At 50.1% G+C, this 18,981-nt stretch overlaps 1 protein-coding gene across 1 annotated transcript in view; it reads right to left on the bottom strand.

Moving 5' to 3' along the window:
* Positions 1–18,981, bottom strand: part of Ttc13 (tetratricopeptide repeat domain 13) — a 40,179-nt gene that overhangs the window by 19,802 nt on the left and 1,396 nt on the right. The window contains exons 2-4 of the mRNA XM_055617568.1: positions 9,880–9,974; positions 8,282–8,357; positions 5,865–5,935 (exon numbers count right to left, since the gene is read on the bottom strand). Coding sequence (XP_055473543.1) covers positions 5,865–5,935; positions 8,282–8,357; positions 9,880–9,974 — 242 coding nt within the window. The remainder of the gene's footprint in view (positions 1–5,864; positions 5,936–8,281; positions 8,358–9,879; positions 9,975–18,981) is intronic.

The following is an 18,981-nucleotide window of genomic DNA, read 5'->3' as shown; positions in this document are numbered from 1 at the left end:
AGAAGAGAAAGGGAGAAAAAGAAGAGAAGGAGGAAGAAGAGAGTAGGAGGAGAAGGAAGAAGAAGAAACTGAAATGCAAGCACACTGACAACCTCTTGCCTTCAGCCTCCTTCAGCGGACCCCTGGGATGTAGGCGTGCTCGCGTGCAGGCCCCCCCAGCCCTCTTCTTCACCAGCCCCAGGCTCAATTATCTCCACAGGGCACCCATCCCAGCAGGCAGCTGTGCAGCACTCAGGCCCTCTGGTCCCCTGAGCCTGCCCTTTAGAAAATACTTTGTAACAGCACAGAAGGACAGATGGTAACTGTGCTATTGCAGGGGGCATATACTGTTACTACTTCTAAATTTCAGAACAAATTCTATCAGTTCTAAAAACGGGCCCAGTCCTATCTACTTACACTTTCCATCTTTAGTTTTACAAGTTGACAAGACAAAGCTTTTATTTAAGTAATGTGTAGTAACTTTTCTTAAAACAAAAAAGTCCGGTGTTTTAATAGGCTCTTTGGCATCTTAAGCCCAGAGAAAACTGCGCATAGTCCCCTATCTTCCTTAGCTCCTGCAGCCGCAGCATCTTGGGGACTAGCCACGGCAGCAGGGAGCATCAGGCGATGCTGCCTGCACGTCACTCGTGCCTCACAGCTGGCGGGCGTAGGGGCTGTCAGTTTTACACAGGAGGGGCTGGAGACACAGCCTAGAGGTTGAGGCCGCTGGCTCTGGCTCTTCTTGCACAGGACCTAGGTTTGCTTCCTGGCACCTACATGAGGTGGCTCACAACTACCCATTTACCCTCTTCTGACCTCCTAGAACCCGGCACACACTGGTGCAGGCACACACAAGCCAGTCCTCACACATACACAAACAATACAATAAAATAATAATCCTCTTAAAAGCAGAGGCAATTCTTTTTTTACCATGGGGCTGGCTTCTAGCCCCAAACTCGGAGTCACTATGCCCAGAGTCCACTAAGAGAATCAGCACATGAGCCATGGGTTAAACCCTGTCTCAGTGGTGCCCACTTATAAAATGCCACAGACACCACAGGGTACCTTTAGTTCTGTGGAAAGCAAGAAGCAAAGCTGATAGAAACTAAGGTCCACCACAGTCAGATCAGATCCACACACAGGTTCAAACTGCCTCATAAACTGTTCTGGTACCTGCCCTCCCAACCCTCCCGGGACTGGGCGGAGCTCGGCATTCAAGAGCACCACTGCAGTGCACAGACATGCAGGGAAGGGATGCTGGAACACTGATGTGGAGTCAGCCTAAAATGTCAAACTAAAATTGGCATTTCAGTCCATGATGCTGGTCCACATAGAATTCCAGTTCTAGGGAGGAAGAAGCAGGAGGAATGCCACAGGTTCAAGGCCAGTGCAGGTTACCAAATGAGACATGCCTCAAAACGAATGAACGGATGGATAAATCAGCAATTTGCGGCACAGACTGGCATTTACAAAGTGTGCCAACTGAGAGTGGCTGGGTGTGGCAACACATCTGTAATCCCAGTATTCAGGAAGTCGACACATGACTGAGAGTCAGAGGTTACTCTAGGCCACACAGTGAGACCTCTTGAAGAAGGAGAGGAGGAGGAGGACAACGTCGAGGAGAACAAGGAGGAGGAAGAGGACGAGGAGGATGAGGAGAAGGAAGAAGAAGAGGAGGAGAAGGAAGAAGAGGAAGAGGAGGAAGAAGAAGAAAGAACAGGAAAAACAGGTAACTGTGCTCAGAGTCCCAAGACACAAAGAGGAAGATTTTCCCTAACAAACATTCAGAAACTCAGAGAAGCATGGGAACACCTCAGGTTCATAGACTGAAGGCCCAGAGCAGATGCTGGGAAGACCTGGAGCTTTACATCTGTGGTGGTTTAAACATTGGCCCCATAGACTCCTGTGTTTGAATGCTTGACTGTTAAAAGGAGTGGCCTTGTTGGAGGAAGTGTGTCGCTCTGGGGTGGCTTTGAGGTCTCAGACGCTCAAGCCAGGCATAGTGTGGCATTTACTTATGCTGCCTGCGGATCGAGATGGAGAGCTAACTCTCAGCTCCTCTCCAGCAGGTGTCTGCCTCGAGCCGCCATGCTTCTCTCCGCGATGATAATGGACTGAACCTCTGAGACTGTAGGTCAGCCCCAGGTGAATGGTTTCCTTGTAACAGCTGCTGTGCTCATGGTGTCTCTTCACAGCAATGGAAACTCTGAGACAACAATCAGACTGGAACTCAACCTTCACAGAGCCGTGACCTCATCCACACAGCAACTTTGTGGCATCTAAACCCCTGTGGGCACCCTTGTCATTTCCTGTAGGTGGAGTGAGATGCTGCTGCTTCGTGTGTGGTCCAATGGGCCTAATAGGTGCTGAGTGTTGGTGGACTCAAGAAAAGCCCAAATCTCTGTGAGGATTGCTACCAGCATATGATTTACATAGGATGGTTACTGGCTTTGAAACAACCGCTGCACATCTGGAGGGTCCCAGTGAAAGAGTAGAACTGGTCAGCGCCAACACGGCATAAACAGGTCCCCAGTTACAGTTCAGAGAGGGCAAAGAACCCCGGCACCAGCAGGTGTCTGTCGGAGAGATGTTTTGAGCACTGTAAAGGTTATCCTTTACACTCAAATGCTGATTTCTGTGCCAGCAGAGAGCTCAGTACAGACCGGACTTTGGGATTGTTGAGCATCACCTGTCTCCGTGTTTTATAAACACTGTTCTCCAACCCCTTCTGACTGGTTGAAGAGAGAGCTGAACAACCTATAGCAAAGGCAAGAGAGGAAGGCAGGACTTCAGGCAAAAACAGGGGCTCTGGGAAAGAAAGGCAGGAAAGTGGTTGCCAAGCAGACACTAGGAAGAAGCCAGCGCTGAGACTAAAATGGACAGGTAATGGGCACATAGATTACTACAAAGGGGGTAATTTAAGGGCTGGTTGGGGAGCAAGCCTAAGCTAAAGCCAGAAGCTATTATAAACAAATAAGTCTCCATGTCATTATTCAGAGCTGGGAGGGACATACAAAGTCCATCCATACAGTTTCAGGTATGCTTGAGAAGTACAAGATTCTGAAATTCTGGATAGGAAAAGGGATCACGGGAAAAAAATCAGTTCCATTACACCAAGAAATCTGACCACTATATTTGTATAAAGACAGCAAGAGCAGCTGACGTGAAGGGCAAACATGCTATCAACATTCAACCTGAAGAGACTGGCTTATGCAAAACCCCACCCATGTAAGAAAGTTTTGTTAAGTGGAGTGGGCAGCATCCTTTACCCTGCTGCTGCCTGCTGGTCCAGAGTCCCAGCATAAGGCTGACAGAGCATCAGAGGGAACTCACATGGAACTCTTAAACACAGCCCAATACAGGGAAGCTTTGACAGAAGAGAGGGCTCGGGTTTTCCTTAAAAACTCTGGGGAAAGTTTTGTCACTGAATCTCTGAATTTTCTACTTAGTATAACCAACCATATGCTATGAAGAAAAGGGAGAAAAGTCACAAACCTAACCTGGACACTGCGCTCTGTCCCCACCATAAGGACACCCACACTCTCACTGCGTGGTGAAAAGCATAGGGAAGCCAGCAGGAGGCTGCGCCCAGCCACTGGGCCCTCCTGCCCTGAGACAGTGCATACAAGGACCTCCTGGTCCCCACAGCCACACTTGAGCTGACTGCAATCCACACTGGCTGTGTCCCAGCCTAAAGGGAACAGTGTCCTTGCAGAAAGAAGTCCCAGCGGATGGAACACCAGAGTGTCCTACAGCCCTACAGACTGGATACGGCACTAATTTAACACTAACAAACTATACACACACATTCAGATCATAAATGACCTGAGAGGACATTTTAAATCAAAAATGTTTCAGCACTATCACCAACCACAATTATAATATTTTTTAAGCTGAACAAAATAATTATACACCTGCAGGCTGTGGGCACCAAAAACAAACAAACAAAAAAACAAAACAAAACAAAAAAAACCTGATTTTTGTTAATATAAACGCCTGAAGTCCCGGCACTGAGGAGGCAGAGGCAGGTGGGTCTCTGAGTTCCAGGACAGCCTGGTCTACACCGAGAGTTCCAGGACAGCCTGGTCTCCAGAGTGAGTTCCAGGGCAGCCAGGGCTGTCAAACACAGAAACCCTGTCTTGAAAAACCAAATTAAAAAACCAATGCCTTCAGTCTGTGACCACACAGTCCAGATGGAGTCTCATCTTAGCAGGTCTCAGACGCTGGCTTGGGCCTGGATAGTATGTGAATGGGATAAAATGCCTCAGGTCTCTTCTCCACAGGCCTGTGTTCACTGTGGAATCTTGCTTAACACTTGTAATATTGTGACATTAACAAAACTGCAACGTAAAAGCTTATTTAAACTTCTCTTTGCATTTCAAATTCTACTGAAAAGAGAAACCCTGTGTGCCTGCTCACACACACAGCTGTTGACTCACAGACCTCAAAGTAATGCCCAAAATGTCTCACCAATTTTCTCAGAATGCACACTCTCAACCCGACCCAGCTGTGGGTGTTTTCTTTTTAAACACAAGCAGAGCTAAAGTTTCAAACTTAATATTTTCAAATGAAGTTATCTATTGGCCCCTCTCAGCAATAATGACAAATCTGCAACAAAGACATGAGTAGTGAAAACTCAAAATGCCTGCTGAACACCAGGTGCCAGGTAGAGACACTAGTTCTTTACAGGGGAACCAAAAGGGGCCCTTCCAGAGGTGGCCCCTGTGCTTCACAGGAGGCTGAGTAACTGCTGGAGCAGGTGCGCACCGCAGGCCCTCTCCTGTAGAGGACAGGCCACCAGAGCCACCAACCAACACACTCCTCCAAACAGCCGAAGGAGGCGATGCTGAGAGGACAGCAGCGTGAGGCGGACTCCTGCACAGCACGGTGCACTTACACACGAGTCTCCTGTCCTTTCTCTCTGTGTGTGTGTGTGTACAGGCTGTGCATCTGTAACCAGGGCTGCCCTGAAACCCACAATTCTCTTAGCCTCCCAAGTGCTGGGACTACAGGTGTGCACCACCTTGCCACAGGCTACGTTCTCTTCACTGAACTGTTCGGTAGCCTGCTCTGGCGGTCTCACGACTCCCTGCTACAGCGAGAGGCAGATCCATAATTGGGGACCCACGTTACCCCCAATGCTGCCCTTGGAGTTGGAATCTCACACTTTAACGTCCACCTCCCACAGAGGGCCTGTGTCAGGGAGGGTCCGTGTGTCAGGGAGGGCCCGTGTGTCAGGGAAGGTCGGTGTGTCAGGGAGGGTCCAAGTGTCAGGGAGGGTCCGCGTGTCAGGGAGGGACCGTGTGTCAGGGAGGGACCGTGTGTCAGGGAGGGCCCGCGTGTCAGGGAGGGTCCGAGTGTCAGGGAGGGTCCGTGTGTCAGGTGTGTCAGGGAGGGCCTGTGTGTCAGGGAGGGCCTGTGTGTCAGGGAGGGTCCGTGTGTCAGGGAGGGCCCGTGTGTCAGGGAGGGACTGTGTGTCAGGGAGGGTCCGTGTGTCAGGTGTGTCAGGGAGGGTCCGCGTGTCAGGGAGGGCCGGTGTGTCAGGGAGGGTCCGTGTATCAGGTGTGTCAGGGAGGGTCCGCGTGTCAGGGAGAGCCCATGTCTCCCAGAGGTTCCATGGCAGAAGATGTGGCCTACAGCTACTTCTGCTCAGCCTTGCAGCAAGAAGCCACCCCTGTGTCATGCTGGTCCAGGCAGCGTGGCAGCTGCCATGCAACACCGACTTCCTTGGTCTCCCGCAGGATGAAGGGACGCTGGGAGGCCTGGCACCGAGAAGCAACAGTCAGGGTTCCCTGCTGCACTCCTGCAACCCTACACGACGCCTCACTGCAGGCGTGTGGGTTCGCGCGGAACACTCACAATCGCGTGGCCGAGGGGAGCTTTACCTGAAGCATGGTCGAGAAGTGCCTTATTGCTTCGTCATACAGGCCACTGCCGACCAACACGTAAGCAATAGCTGTGGGACAAACAGAAACGCGTCAGCGAGAAGAAGAGCAGGCGGCTACAGTCAGCTCACTCTGCCTTGTCTCAGAAGAGCAGCTCTGAGAAGGGGTGCAGCTAAAGACCGTGGAGGCAAGCAGGCAAGGAGCCTCCCAGCTCTGCCCTCCAGCACAGCCTGGGCCAGGAATGCCAGCACGGGGGCGTACCTCACATCCTCTCAGGCACGCGCAGAGGCCTCGGCCTTTAGGGATGGCCTTACTCTCTGACTGGTTGCTAGGAGGATGGTACAATTATCTCCTCCACTTACAGACAGGTACCCAGTACCACCCTTCCCGGGCTGCCACCCCAAGACACAGACCAACCTTCTGAATGTAAGATTTTGAAGATTGTTGGATGGCCAAGAGCAGGCTCAGTCCTGCCCAGCTGTATGAGGATGGGGACCCCAGAAACCTCTCCCAACTCCCTGGTTCTTGCTTAATAAGCCACTGGCAAATTTTCTTAAAGATCCCTGTCAGACACATTTTTAGGATTTCCTATCTTCCCATAACTAGTAGTATCTGCTGGATGAAACAAATGAGCTATAAAATAAAGCACAGGGCTGGAAGGTTGGCTCAGAGGCCAAGAGCACTGGCTGCTCCTGCAGAGGCCTGGCCCCAGTTCCCAGCAGCCACAGGGTGGTTCACAACTGTCTGTAACTCCAGCTCGAGATCCAGCACCCTCTTCTGATCTCCAAGGGCATGTAGACAGCACACACACACATGCAGGCACATCACTCATTCACATTACAGAAACAGTTTTCGTAATTCTTTTAAAATTAAAATGGACAGAACTTCAGGGAAACCCTTGGTTACCCTGGCTACCAAATTTTCCTCAAAAGAGAACAAACGGGGTCCTGATCTTGCCATACATACCCACAACTTCAAAGACTACTAGCCTACATCTCACGCAAACATAAACAGCCACTGGAGTCTGAGACCAGGACATAAAGGAAGAGCTGGAAATGCTACAATTCCAGCGGAGCCCTCTAGAGCAAACAGCTCATCTCTGGATGCTGTCTTGGCCTGGCAGGCTTTTTTTCCAAGAAAAATCTGTCAGGCAGAAGAGTCTACCCCAGCTCAAGCTTCCTGGATTGTTCTAAGAATGAGTAAGGCAGCCTCACACCAGGGCCTGCTTCATTTATTTATTCATCTTCACTCGTATTGCACGAGAGTCTGTACACCACACACATGCCTGGTGCCCACAGAGGCCAGACGAGGGTGTCATATCCCCTGGAAGCGGAGTTGCAGACGGTTATGGGGTGCCATGTGGCTCTGGGAATGGAACCTGGGGCTTCTGGGAAAGCAGCCAGAGCTCTGAACTGTCTCTCCAGCCCCCACAGCAGGGCCTGAGTACCAGTGACTAAGCAGACATTCAACTGAACAGAAGCCCGCCATTCAGAGATCAGCCTTAAAGGACAGTTAGTTCTCAAAGTCACCCCAAAGAACAGCTCAAGGGGGCACTTTCCAGAGTCAGCAGTGCTCTGCAGTGACAAAGCCAAGGAAAGCACTCGTCACAGGCTGAGCGACCATGGAGAATGGATGACCACAGGAGGGCATGATCCCATGGAGGAACCTGAGTCCATCCGCCCTGCCCAGCCCTGTGCTGCTGTGGGTTCACTCTTCATTCTTGCTGTGCGTCCACTCACTAGGCAAGGGGGCAAGGGGAAGCACCCGGTACACATTAGATGCTGGGAACCAGGAACGGCCAAACCATGAGGCTCCTCTGTAGACCTGGGTGAATGCGATTGTTCCCACCTAAGATGCTCTTCGAGTCTCTTTCCTTTCACCTCCATGCTGTTCACAGTGGTGATGGCACATGAATGGTCCAGCAGTTCAGAGCAGCTGACCTTACTAGTGTCACTGTTAATTTCCGCAGACCCCAGGACCGCACCCACCACTGTGCTATCGTCCCTTCTTCCTTCCTCCTGCCTTTCTTCCTTCCCTTTGTGTGGGCCAGGGTCCCGGATACGACAGGTTGGCCTCCACCTCACTATTTAGCCAACGATGACTGCGAACTTCTCATCTTCCTCCTTCCACCTCCCAATGCTGGGCTCATACCATGCCTAGTTTATGTTGTGCTGGGGGCTGAGCCCTGGGCCTCCTGCACACTAGGCCAGCACTCTGTCAGCTGAAGCACCCCCCCATGGCCCACCCAAGCCTCTTGTCATGATGCACACTGCACGGACTCTCAGGAAGGCCAGGGTGAGCCTCCCGGCTCGGGGGCAGTGCCAGGCTCCTAGTCTCTGTCCCACCTGACCTCCTGGTCTACAGCCAGCCCTGGCTCTGGGCGGATGTTACAGGTTGCTCCCAGACTGGATTCTCACCTAACTCTTCATTGGTGCTGTCGTTGTCAGTAGCAAACGGGAATCTCTTCTGTTCTGCAATAGACTTGGCCTGGCTCTGAAAACAAACAGCCATCGTTTAGCTTCTGGCGAATGATGGAAGCTGTGCTTTCCGCTGCATGAGAGCACATGTTTTAAGATGCTGGAGCTGTGCTTTCGCTCTGCTGAAGCAGACACACATGTGCCACTGTCTGCTGCCTGAGTGCTGAGAACACAGGTAGTGGGCAAATGTTTGGTCCCCTGTCCCCAGCACTTCTGCTTCCAAGAGGGAACAACTTCTCTGTTTTATGGGGATTAGTCCTGCTGGCTACTCTGAGGCCCCGAGTTTGCACAGGCCTTTGAGTATGTTGAGAAGACCACGTGAGTTCTCAGTCCTTCCAGGGTGACTTGAAAACAGAATTCCAGGTAAAGCATACAACTCCTCCAGAACCCACAGCCACATGCTGGACATAAAGGCCTAAGAGAATCTGGCCAAGAAACGAGACGTGACTAAGTGCTCCCCCAGCAACTAATGCGCACAGCCATCTAGTGCACGGTGCCAGGCTGGCCCTATGCAGAGATCACGTATGACCAGACTGCCAGAAGAGGGCCCAAACTACAGGAGACAGGAAGTAAGCTATCACAGAAGCAAGGCCCTCTTTAAAGGCACTATCCTGTTATGCTGCCCGTGATTGCCCAGAACTCTATGTAGCCCAGGCTGGCCTTGAACTCAGGCAATCCTCCTACCTTTGCCATCCAAGTGCTGGGATTACAGTCACATGCTGCCACACCTACACAAACAGCTGCTTCTAATGGGTTGTGGAGGTAAACCACACTTTGGCATACAGACAGCTGCCACTTTTCCAGATGTTCTGTCAGCCAGCACCAAATGGCGATACAGGAGGCCCACAGCACTTGCCTTAACACACCCATGGGGCTGTAGTAGTTGAGGGGTGAAGGTGCTGCGGTTGAGCCACGTAGCACACAAAAAGAGAACCAAGTCCTGCAAGCTGTCCTCTGACTTCCACACATGCACCTTGGCACATGTGCATACGAATGCGTTTACACGCACAAAATACGTAAATAAAAAAAAAAAAAAAACATATTAAAACAATTCCAGGCTGGAGGTGCCACAGATACCATTCAAATTCCTAGGAACTATGCAGGAAAATCTAGTGAGAAAGGACTACAGCTCCGCTCCCCAGGCACACCTAGAGGATAAGACCTAGAGACAACTCCAGATTTAAGCCTGTCTTTTCTATTCACAGCGCAGTGCCCACCGGCACACATCACTAAACAGCTAAACAGTGTGACCAATGAGCCATACTGCCAACCACAACGACCTGACCACTGTGTTCAGTATGGCTACGAGACCTTCTTGTCATAAACCAGAGCTGTGCTTGGTCATGAAGTCAGGAGCAAGCTGGCTCCGATCCTAACACACACAGGTCAGAGGCCCACTTAGGAGGCAATCCCAGCCTCACGGGAATGTGTCACATCCTGGCTCTTGGCCGGACCTAGGTCACACAGGGACCTGCAGTACGAAGTCCATAGGTGGGCACCTGGCCAGCATTCATGCGCACACGTGGAGGACCACATACCAGGATCTTTTCGGTGTTGAGAGAAAGCAGGGAGTCACAGGGTGGCGAGCCCCTCAGTTCACAGTCAGACTCGTGGAAGCTCAAGAACGGTGACTCTGAAAAGCAAACATTCTGCGTCACTCACTCAGCTCAAGGGCTGTGACACCAGCTGAAGTCTTACGATGCCCACAGGCCCAAACTAGAGGCCCTTGCCTCTAGCTGCATGCTGTTCTGCAGGTGACACTCACCCTGCCACCTGTCACACATGACGAAGAGCTTCGAGACATGAGGTGAGGGTCAGGAGGGAAGTCCTGACCTGTCTGAAGCAGCCGGCAGAGGCGACACCCGTCTACCCCCCAGGTGCCGGTGGCTGTGAGTAGCCGAACACCTCCCCAGTGGCAGCACCTGCCTTAGGCTTAACACAAACCTGCTCCTGTATATGCACATATGTCCCCACCACACACACGAGAACAAAGCCAAGCCAGGGGGCCCGCACTACGGGTCCAGGGTCCAGAAGATGTGAACATGTCCGACAACTCAACAGGGAAAAGAAAGTCAGATCACAAATGAGCAAGGGGCCTTGAACAGACAACCTTCTAAAGGTATATAAAAGGCACTGGACCCAAGAAAGGCCATTATCATTAGTCAGAGGGATGCAGTTTGAACCACAATAAGGTCCTCCTCCCAACCCACAGGATGGCTAGGAGAGCTGGAAACTTTGGGCACTGAAGGAAAAATTGTACAATGGTTCAGCCACTGCAGAAAACGTGTTGGCAATTCCTCAAGACAGACCCACCACAGGATCCAGCAACTCCATCTGTGAATATATGAAGAACTGAATACAGGAACTCAAACAAATGCCATACACAGTCAGTCCATGGAAGCGGTATTCAACACCTAGAAGGTGGTAACAGCCCACGTATTCACAGCAGGTAAGTGTGTAAACTGGGCTAGATACACACCATGGATTATCCCTCCACAAAAACAGAGAACAGCTCGGAAAACTGCCTCACACAGGAGACTCAAGGACAGAAACAAGACACAAAAGTCACAGGGTATCCAGCTCCCAAATGGCCAGATGGGTAACTCTGTGGAGACAGGATAGGAAGTGATGGCTTCTCAAGGGCTAAAGGAACGGACAGACTAGAGATGCCTATGGGAGCTGCCCCTAACCTGTGGGTCGTGACCCTTTGGGGATCACATCAGAAGTAGCTGCAGAGCGTGGGAACTGTGCAATTGCCGGAGTCTCCGAAGCAGCTCGTTTACTGAGCACCTCACCCCAGCCGTGACTGAGTGTGCCATAATGCTGTGGTAGATAAAGGGCATCCAGTTTGCCCCTGGAGCCTCCTGAGGCAAAGAGCAGCCTGGGGAGCAATGTCTCAGGTACGTGGGAGGGACACTGTGACGGACAGCAGCAGATGACCCTACTAAGACGGGGGCTCCGTCCCAGCTCAAGTTGCCCCGGAACTTTCAGTCCTCCTGCTTTGCCCGCAGAGTGCTGGAGCTACGGGTGCTTGCCACCATACCCCGCTTCTTTTGCCCATTTTCTGCCCACTTGAATTTACTCCAGCAGAGCACACAGAAAAACTCCCAGTCACCTATCTTCCTCAGAGCTAGCCTGCTGTCCAAGTGCCCGTGACTTAAGGGATCAATTTTTCTGCCATCTTCGCACCCCTGGCCCCATGAAACCTTTAAGATTACTTCAGTTCGACTAATGCCTGGCGAAGTGGTGAATCCCTGTAATCCCAGCATTCAGACGGACTGCCACAAGTTCAAAGGCAGCCCGGGCTGCCTGATGAGACTAATATCAACAAAACAAAAACAACAACAAACCTCTTTAGCTTCGGTAATAATTCTCACAGATGGCAGTCTAAGCTCCACATGGGTACAAAGCACACGATACTAATTCTTGTTAATTAGAAGTATAAAAAAAGCATAAGGCATTTGGAATAGTCTAAGAACTATTGTGAAGTTTGTGCTCACTGCCACTGCTCACGAGAGCTTTTCGGAAGTGGCTGAGTGAATAAGCAAGCAACTGTGTGCGTCAGGGAAAGATTGGGCAGAGGCTGTTATCACGTGTTCCCAGGAGGAGGAAGACACGGTTCTAGGTTAGGGCCTGGCTTGTTTGAGGTGATCCTGTAGCCTGGGCAGTGGCCAAAGATGAAGAGCCCAATTTGGAAGAGGGGAAAGAGGGCACATTCTGCCATGACACAAAGGCAAGGACAAGCAGTGGCCAAGACATAAGGAAGGAGGCACCACGGCACCAGGGAAACAGAAAGTCTGGGCAGAGGCCAGCAGCGACTCTGCTTTTATGTCAGATGCATGAGCAAGAGCCAGGTAGACACAGGGACCATGTGAACTTGTTCAGGATGGCTGTCGGGTGTGAGCTTAGGGTAGACCTTTAGACGAGGCTGCCATGAGGGGTGGGCAGCTTTGCTTGCTAAGAAAGAACTGACACAGGCAAGGGAGAAAGACTGAATTTACCTTCTTAAATAGCCCACTGACAGTCTGCATCTCGCCCTAAAGCCTCACACCTTTTCCAGTGGTTTGCAGATTTCACCAAACTCGTTTCTCTAAAGCCAAATAATGGTTTCCCCAGGCTTGTCTTGGGGAGGCTGCAGGATAACTGGCTGTACTTGCATGGTGTTTTCAGAATCAGGTCTTCTATTTCACTGTGCTTTTCCCTTGACCCTAACCTGACCGCGTTGGAGGCAATGCCACGCTGGCTCAGAGCTCAGGCACCTTGGTGGCTGCCTGGTGCTGGGCACAACCTTCAGTGCCCTGACTTCTGTGCTCCGTTCTTTAGGATGGGAAGAGCCATGGGAAGGACATGGCCCACCTTGCAGAATAACTTACATTTGCTGGTGTATGTGGTGAACATGCCACCTGTACAAGTGGCTGCCAAGGAAGTTTACGGGACCCACTGTCTCCACCAAGTGGATCCCAGGACTCTGGCACAAGTCACCAGGCTTGGCAGAAACTGCCCTCGCCCACGGGGCCATCTCACCAGCTTCAGCGGGCTTAGGGAAACTGCCTTTACCCGAGGGACCATCCCACCGGCAGATGTGGAATATGCCTTATCTGAAATGCTTGGGCTGGCAGTATTGTGGATTGAGGGATTTTTACTTATTTAAAAAGATTTATGTGTATGAGTGCTTTGCCTAAGTTTGCTAATGTATACCACATGTGCCCCGTACCCTCAGAAGTCACATGAGGGCACGGACTGACCGGGAACTGAAGCTATAGTTGTGAGCCACCATGTGGGTGCTGAGAATTGAACCTGGGTCCTCAACAAGTGCTCTTACCGGCTGAGCCATTATTCCAGCCATACACTGGGGATTTTAAAGTCTTTATTTGAGTAAGTATGAACTCTCCTGGGGATAGAACCCACATTTAAACAACAAAAATTCATGTTTCACACAGCACACATGTAGCCCTGAGGTCGTTTTGCGTAGTTCTCAATGACTCTGAAACAAGGCTTCGCAGTACAGAACTCTCCACTTGTGGCAGCAAATAAGGGCTCCAAGTTCTGCATCTGGGTGAGGGACAGTCGACCTACCTGTGTACATGGCTGAAATCCCCACCCACGTCATTAATATCTATTTTCCTCGTTTCCTTTGAGACCAAAATAGCATGTTTTAGCTTCCATGTGCTTCACAAATGTTATTTGTTCTGGTCCTTATTCCCCTGAGGTACTTGAAACATTCAGCATAACCCAGGCACACACAGGATGTAAGCTCAATGTTCATGAATGAGTGTGTGTGTTTGTTGTTGTTTAGAGCAAAGGCCATCACTGAATCCCAAGGCTTCCTGCCTCAGCCTCCCAAGTGGGATTACAGACCTGAGAGCTCTTCGAAGAAAGTGAGTGTCCTTAAGTGCATAAACCAAAGCCACCTCAAAGGCACTGTGAATAGAGGCTATCCTCCGCCAGGGACGAGGCAATCCCCCGGTTACATGAGGGTTTATTAGAACGAGGACCCACTCAGCCCAAAGAGGCAGAACTTTGAAGCAAGCTTGAATGTGACCTCACCAAGTGCATGCCAACCTGCCTGGCATGTAAAGGGCATGACCTGGGAAGCTGCAGAAGCATCAAGGGAGGAGATGAGCTGCCCAGATGGGGGAAGGGCCACTACTCAAGCCAGACACGGGCCTGGCTGCAGGGGGCCAAGGATGTACCAGGAGCTCATGTAGCTGCATTTTATTTATTTATTTTTGAGATGGTGTCTATGTAGCCCAGGCTGGCCCAGAATTCACAGAGATCTACCTGCCTCAGTCTCTCAAGCATTGGAATTAGAGGCTTTTGCTGCCACACTGGCTGCATGCTCTTTTTAAAAAGAAATTTAATTTTGCCAAGTGTGGTAGTGCACATCTTTAATCCCAGGACTCAGGAGGCAGCAGAGGCAGGATGATCTCTCCCCAGGCGAGCCTGGGGTGCACAGCGAGCCCCAGGCCAACCACGGCTACAGAGTTGAGACTGTCTCAAGTAAGTAAATAGCCCAAAGAGTGTCCGCTGTGTGTGCGGTGCTGTGGAGGCCAAAAGCAGTGTCACATCACCTAGAGCTGAAGCCACAGGCAGCTGGGAGTGTCCCAATGTGGGAGCTGGGAAATGAAGTTGGGTCCTCTCCAAGACCAGTTTCTCCAGCCCTGCCACATGCATTTCCAAAGTTAACAACTTTCCCATAATTGTAGTCACCAGCAAACATCAACTGGACTTGAATTGTGGACCAGCTCCAGGAAGCTGTCAAGGGAATACAGCCCCCTAGACAGCAAACACAAATAGTGAAGAGGCCAAGCACCTTTTATATGTGCAGGAGAGCCTGAGGAGAAGATGGGCCAGAAAGACAGGCCTAAGCGGGCGTGGTGGTACAGCCTTTGATCCCAGCACTTGGGAGGCAGAGGCAGGCAGATCTCTGCCAGTCTACAAAGCCAGTCCAGGAAGCCAAGGCTACACAGAGAAACCTGTCTCGAAAACACAACAACAAAAAGAACCTAAGCACATGTAGCCAAGTTCAGCCCACTGCTCCATGCTGGTCCCAACTTCAGATGACACAACCTAAGATGCCGTGCAAATGTGATGTCTCACCATACCAAAGTTTCATCAACTATTACAGCATACTGAAGCCCTAAGCTGCCAGGGCTCTCCTAAGACCCTTGGGTTTAACAGGCCGTGGCCTCTGCCCACACAGACACAAAATCAGCCCTCATCCCTGTGTCTGGTGGTTCCTGAACCTCCTAAAAAAAAAAAAAAAAAAACAAAAAAAAAACAAAAAAAAAAAAAAACAAAAAACACTGAAGTTACACCAGGATGTGGCCCATGCCTTTAATCCTAGCACTTGGGAGGCAGAGGCAGGTGGATCTCCGTGTTCCAGGCTTGCCTCGACTAGTGAGATCCGTTCTCAAAAGAACAGAAAAAGAAAAAGAAAGAAAGAAAAGCAACGATTTACAATAGACACACCTGAAAAGCAAATGGCCTGTAAAGACCATAGCTACTCTCACAGGGCCCAGTCTCTCAAAGTACCCAGTGCCATTTCCGGCTAATCAAAGGGCCTTCAAAGGATGCCATTCCCAGGGCAGTGCCACAAGGGCCAGTCCTTACACAGTAAGCAGCACCTTTACTCTGGCCAACAGATGCACGTTCGTTACAATGATGACATCCGAAGACCCAGCATGTCCCCACACCAGGTAAAACCACACACTGACATCGAAGTACGTGAGCAACTCACCAGGCCTAGACATGCATGCGCACCAGCACCCTCCAAAGGCAGACACACATGCGTTTAGCACACCAGCCCACACCCCACACTCCAGCAGTAAAGCTCGCACAGCCATTCCCAAATCGTAAAACTTGGTTCTCAACGCTTTGGACCCCCAACCCCCCTAAAAAGAGAAGGGAGCTAATGTCTTTCCATGGTTCCCTCCACTGATTCTCCGTACACCTAAGTACAGCGAGCAAGACCAACTTCTTGCCAAGCGTCCTACCCAAGAGAGACACGCGCGATCATCCGCAGGCTAGAACTGGGCTCATGGCTACTGCCTACTCACCTGGCAAGCAGCCCTGTGTTAGATGGCCGGACAGAAAAAAACTATGGAAAAAAAAAAACAAACTCAATTCTAAGGGTGAAAAATTTTAAAACACTCATTTATTATGCAGCTGAGTATAGGTGAGTAAATGTGCACTATGGTGCACACGTGGAGGTCAGAGGTCATCTACATGTGTCAGTTCTCTCCTTCCAACACGTGGTTCCTAAGCTTCAACCCAATTCCTGTTTGACGGCCAGCACCTTTAACCCAATGGGCCATCTCACTGCCTTGATTCTGGGATCATTTATCCCAACCAACTTAACATGCCTAGGCTCCAAGTCATCACTCAAACGGAGTGTAGCATTCAACACGGGCTGTGCTAAAGTCACCAACCAGATGGCGGCACCTCACTGAAAACTACCATGGAGACGCCAAGGTCAGGACTGTCACCTAGGAGCGACCAGGTCTGTCACTTAAAAACCCCACAGAAGAGCTGAAATGCGGCCCACCTGGCAAAGTGCTTGCCTAGCAAGCAGAAAGCCCCAGCAGCGGGAAAAAAAAAACAAAAATCCAGGTGTGGTAGCACATACCTGTAACCCTCAAATTTCGGGAAGTAGAGGCAGAAGAATCAGGAGCTCAAAGCCATACTCTACTGTGTAGAGACCAGGAGACCAGCCTGGGACACACGACATGCTATCTCAAAATCAAGAAATGCTGCACCTTAGCCCATCATTCCTGTTACGTCAAAGAAAGAGACACCAAAGGTGTTAGAAAGGGAATTTCTAGAAATATGTGTCAGAATTGCTGAGGTGTGGCTTCGGATGTCTGTAAAGAACTCAGATGTCAACAGCACCAGCCAGGGTTCCCTCTGAATGACACACAGTATAGGTTTTATAGGAAGGGCAGAAAACCTGAATTCTCTAGTCAGTGGGTAAGTTCCGCCCGGTACAGTCCTGAATCTACTAGAGCCATAAAATGAGCCACCAGACAGACACGAACCCAGCACCCACTCAGGACCTCTCTCCCCGGCCCTCCACTGCCAGCACAGCAGGTCTTCCCCGCTGCCCTGTACGACGGAACCTCCGAGGGGCTCCACTCCCTCCAACGGCTCAACTCCACCCTCCAGTCAGTCAGTGTCTCTACTCTCTGTGCACCAAACTGGCTCCTCACAGGGCCACAGTCAGGTTACTAAGGTCCAGCACATTCCAGTAATGTCGGGACAGACAGCTTTCCTGTGACTATATAGTGCAAAATACTAGGACCAGTGAAACATATGGAATCCTAGGTGCTATTTAAAAATACAAGTTTGGGAGCTGGTAAGGTGGCTCAGCAGTTAAGAGCACTGGCTGCTCTTCCAGAGGTACTAAATTCAATTCCCAGCAACCACATAGTGGCTCATGGCCATCTATAAAAAGGGATCTCATGCCATCTTCTGACATACAGATGTACATGCAGACTGAGCATTCATACATACATACATAAACTAATTAACTAATAAAAAAATACAAGTTTCAAGACAGGCAGTGGTGACACAAGCCTTTAATCTCAGCACTCAGGAAGCAGAGGCAGGCAGATCTCTGAGTTTGAAGCCAGCCTGGTCTACAAGAGAGAATTTCAGGAGAGCAAGGGCTACACAGAGAAACCTTGTCTTGAAAAAAAAACAAACACAAACAAACAAATACAACTTGCAACAAGTTTAAGGTGTGGGACTTATTATTAATGCTTATAGAGATTATGCTAATATGCAAAAAACTGAGACTATAACACCAAAATCAAATTAATTCCAAATCTGGGCTCTTGCAGGATGACCCTGCAGAGTAACCTTGCTTAGCTTCTTTTGGCCTCAGTTTGCCCCTGGGAAAAATGGTAATAATCACAAGTCCAGCATCAACAGAGGCACAGAGTGTTTTGTATGGTGTAACAGGAACAGGGAAGAGAAATGGGAAAAGCCTTTATTCCATGTTCCTCCCACAAGCATAAATTAAAAATAAGGCCACAGGAATAAGACAAAATTTGCGTTTATTTTGAAAATAAATGTTTCAGGTTTGATGGCTCATTCTTTTCTTCTCAGTACTCAGCAGACTGAGGTAGGTGACTGTCATAAATTCAAGGAGAGTCTAAACTGCATACTGAATTCTAGGCCAGGCTAGCTCAATTAGCATTAGCCAGTCTCAAACAAAATAGAGCAGAAAAAGAAACCGAAAGCAAAAACAAGTAATACACCAGATGTTTTATTCTCTTTTGAAAGAGTAACATTATTTTCTCAGGGCTGGAGACAGCTCAGTGGCTAAGAAGACCCGAGTTTGGTCCCGAGCACTCACAACACCTGTAACTCCAGCTTCAGGGAGCTGACCTCTGTGAACAACCACCCACACCTAACATCCTCCACAAAGACATAATTGTAAGCAAACCTTTCCTTTTAATATTATCTTCTCATGGAGAAATAGGATCATAAACATTATAAATTATTTTCAGTAAGAAAATAATTTGGAGGACAAATGTTTGGAGGACAAACATCACTATGGGCTGGGGAACATGGCATGCTTGTAGGTTTGAGGGTTCAGGCTGTTCCCTGGGGCCATGCCGGCCAGCCACTGCTGAAAAATGCCACTACTGAAAAATTGACACCTCCAGCCCATTGGGCTCTCACTGAAGCCATTTGCACCTCCCAGCACTGGGGGCAGTAGAGAGTAAGTGCGAGAGGGCTCATCCACCAGCTGCAGACTGCAACCCAAGCAGGCATCTCTTGAGCAACTGAGGTAACTGAGACAGTTATGCTGCTCTTTGCCCCAAGTCCACAGTCCGGCTCCATGAAGGCGGGCACATAAGTGATCGTGGTAAGATCAAAGGTGCCCTCATGCTGAGGTCAGACCTGTAAGATGGGGGAGACCCTCATAGGTTCTGGACACCAAGCTTAGCCCACTGTGTTGCTGGTATGCGGACTCTAGGTACAGACCGTCAGCTGCCCCTCAAACTATGACGCGCTTACTTGCCTATCCTGAATTTGTCCCCACAGTCTAGGACAGGGGCCCGACCAAAGCTTCACAGAGTCCAATATCCATACAATTGTCTAGGGTTGGGAGAAACAGAAGAGAGGCATTT

The sequence above is a fragment of the Psammomys obesus genome, unplaced genomic scaffold, assembly GCF_907164565.1.
Source record: "Psammomys obesus unplaced genomic scaffold, mPsaObe1.curated_primary_1811, whole genome shotgun sequence".
Lineage (NCBI taxonomy): Eukaryota > Metazoa > Chordata > Mammalia > Rodentia > Muridae > Psammomys > Psammomys obesus.
This window is presented reverse-complemented; position numbering and strand designations above follow the sequence as displayed.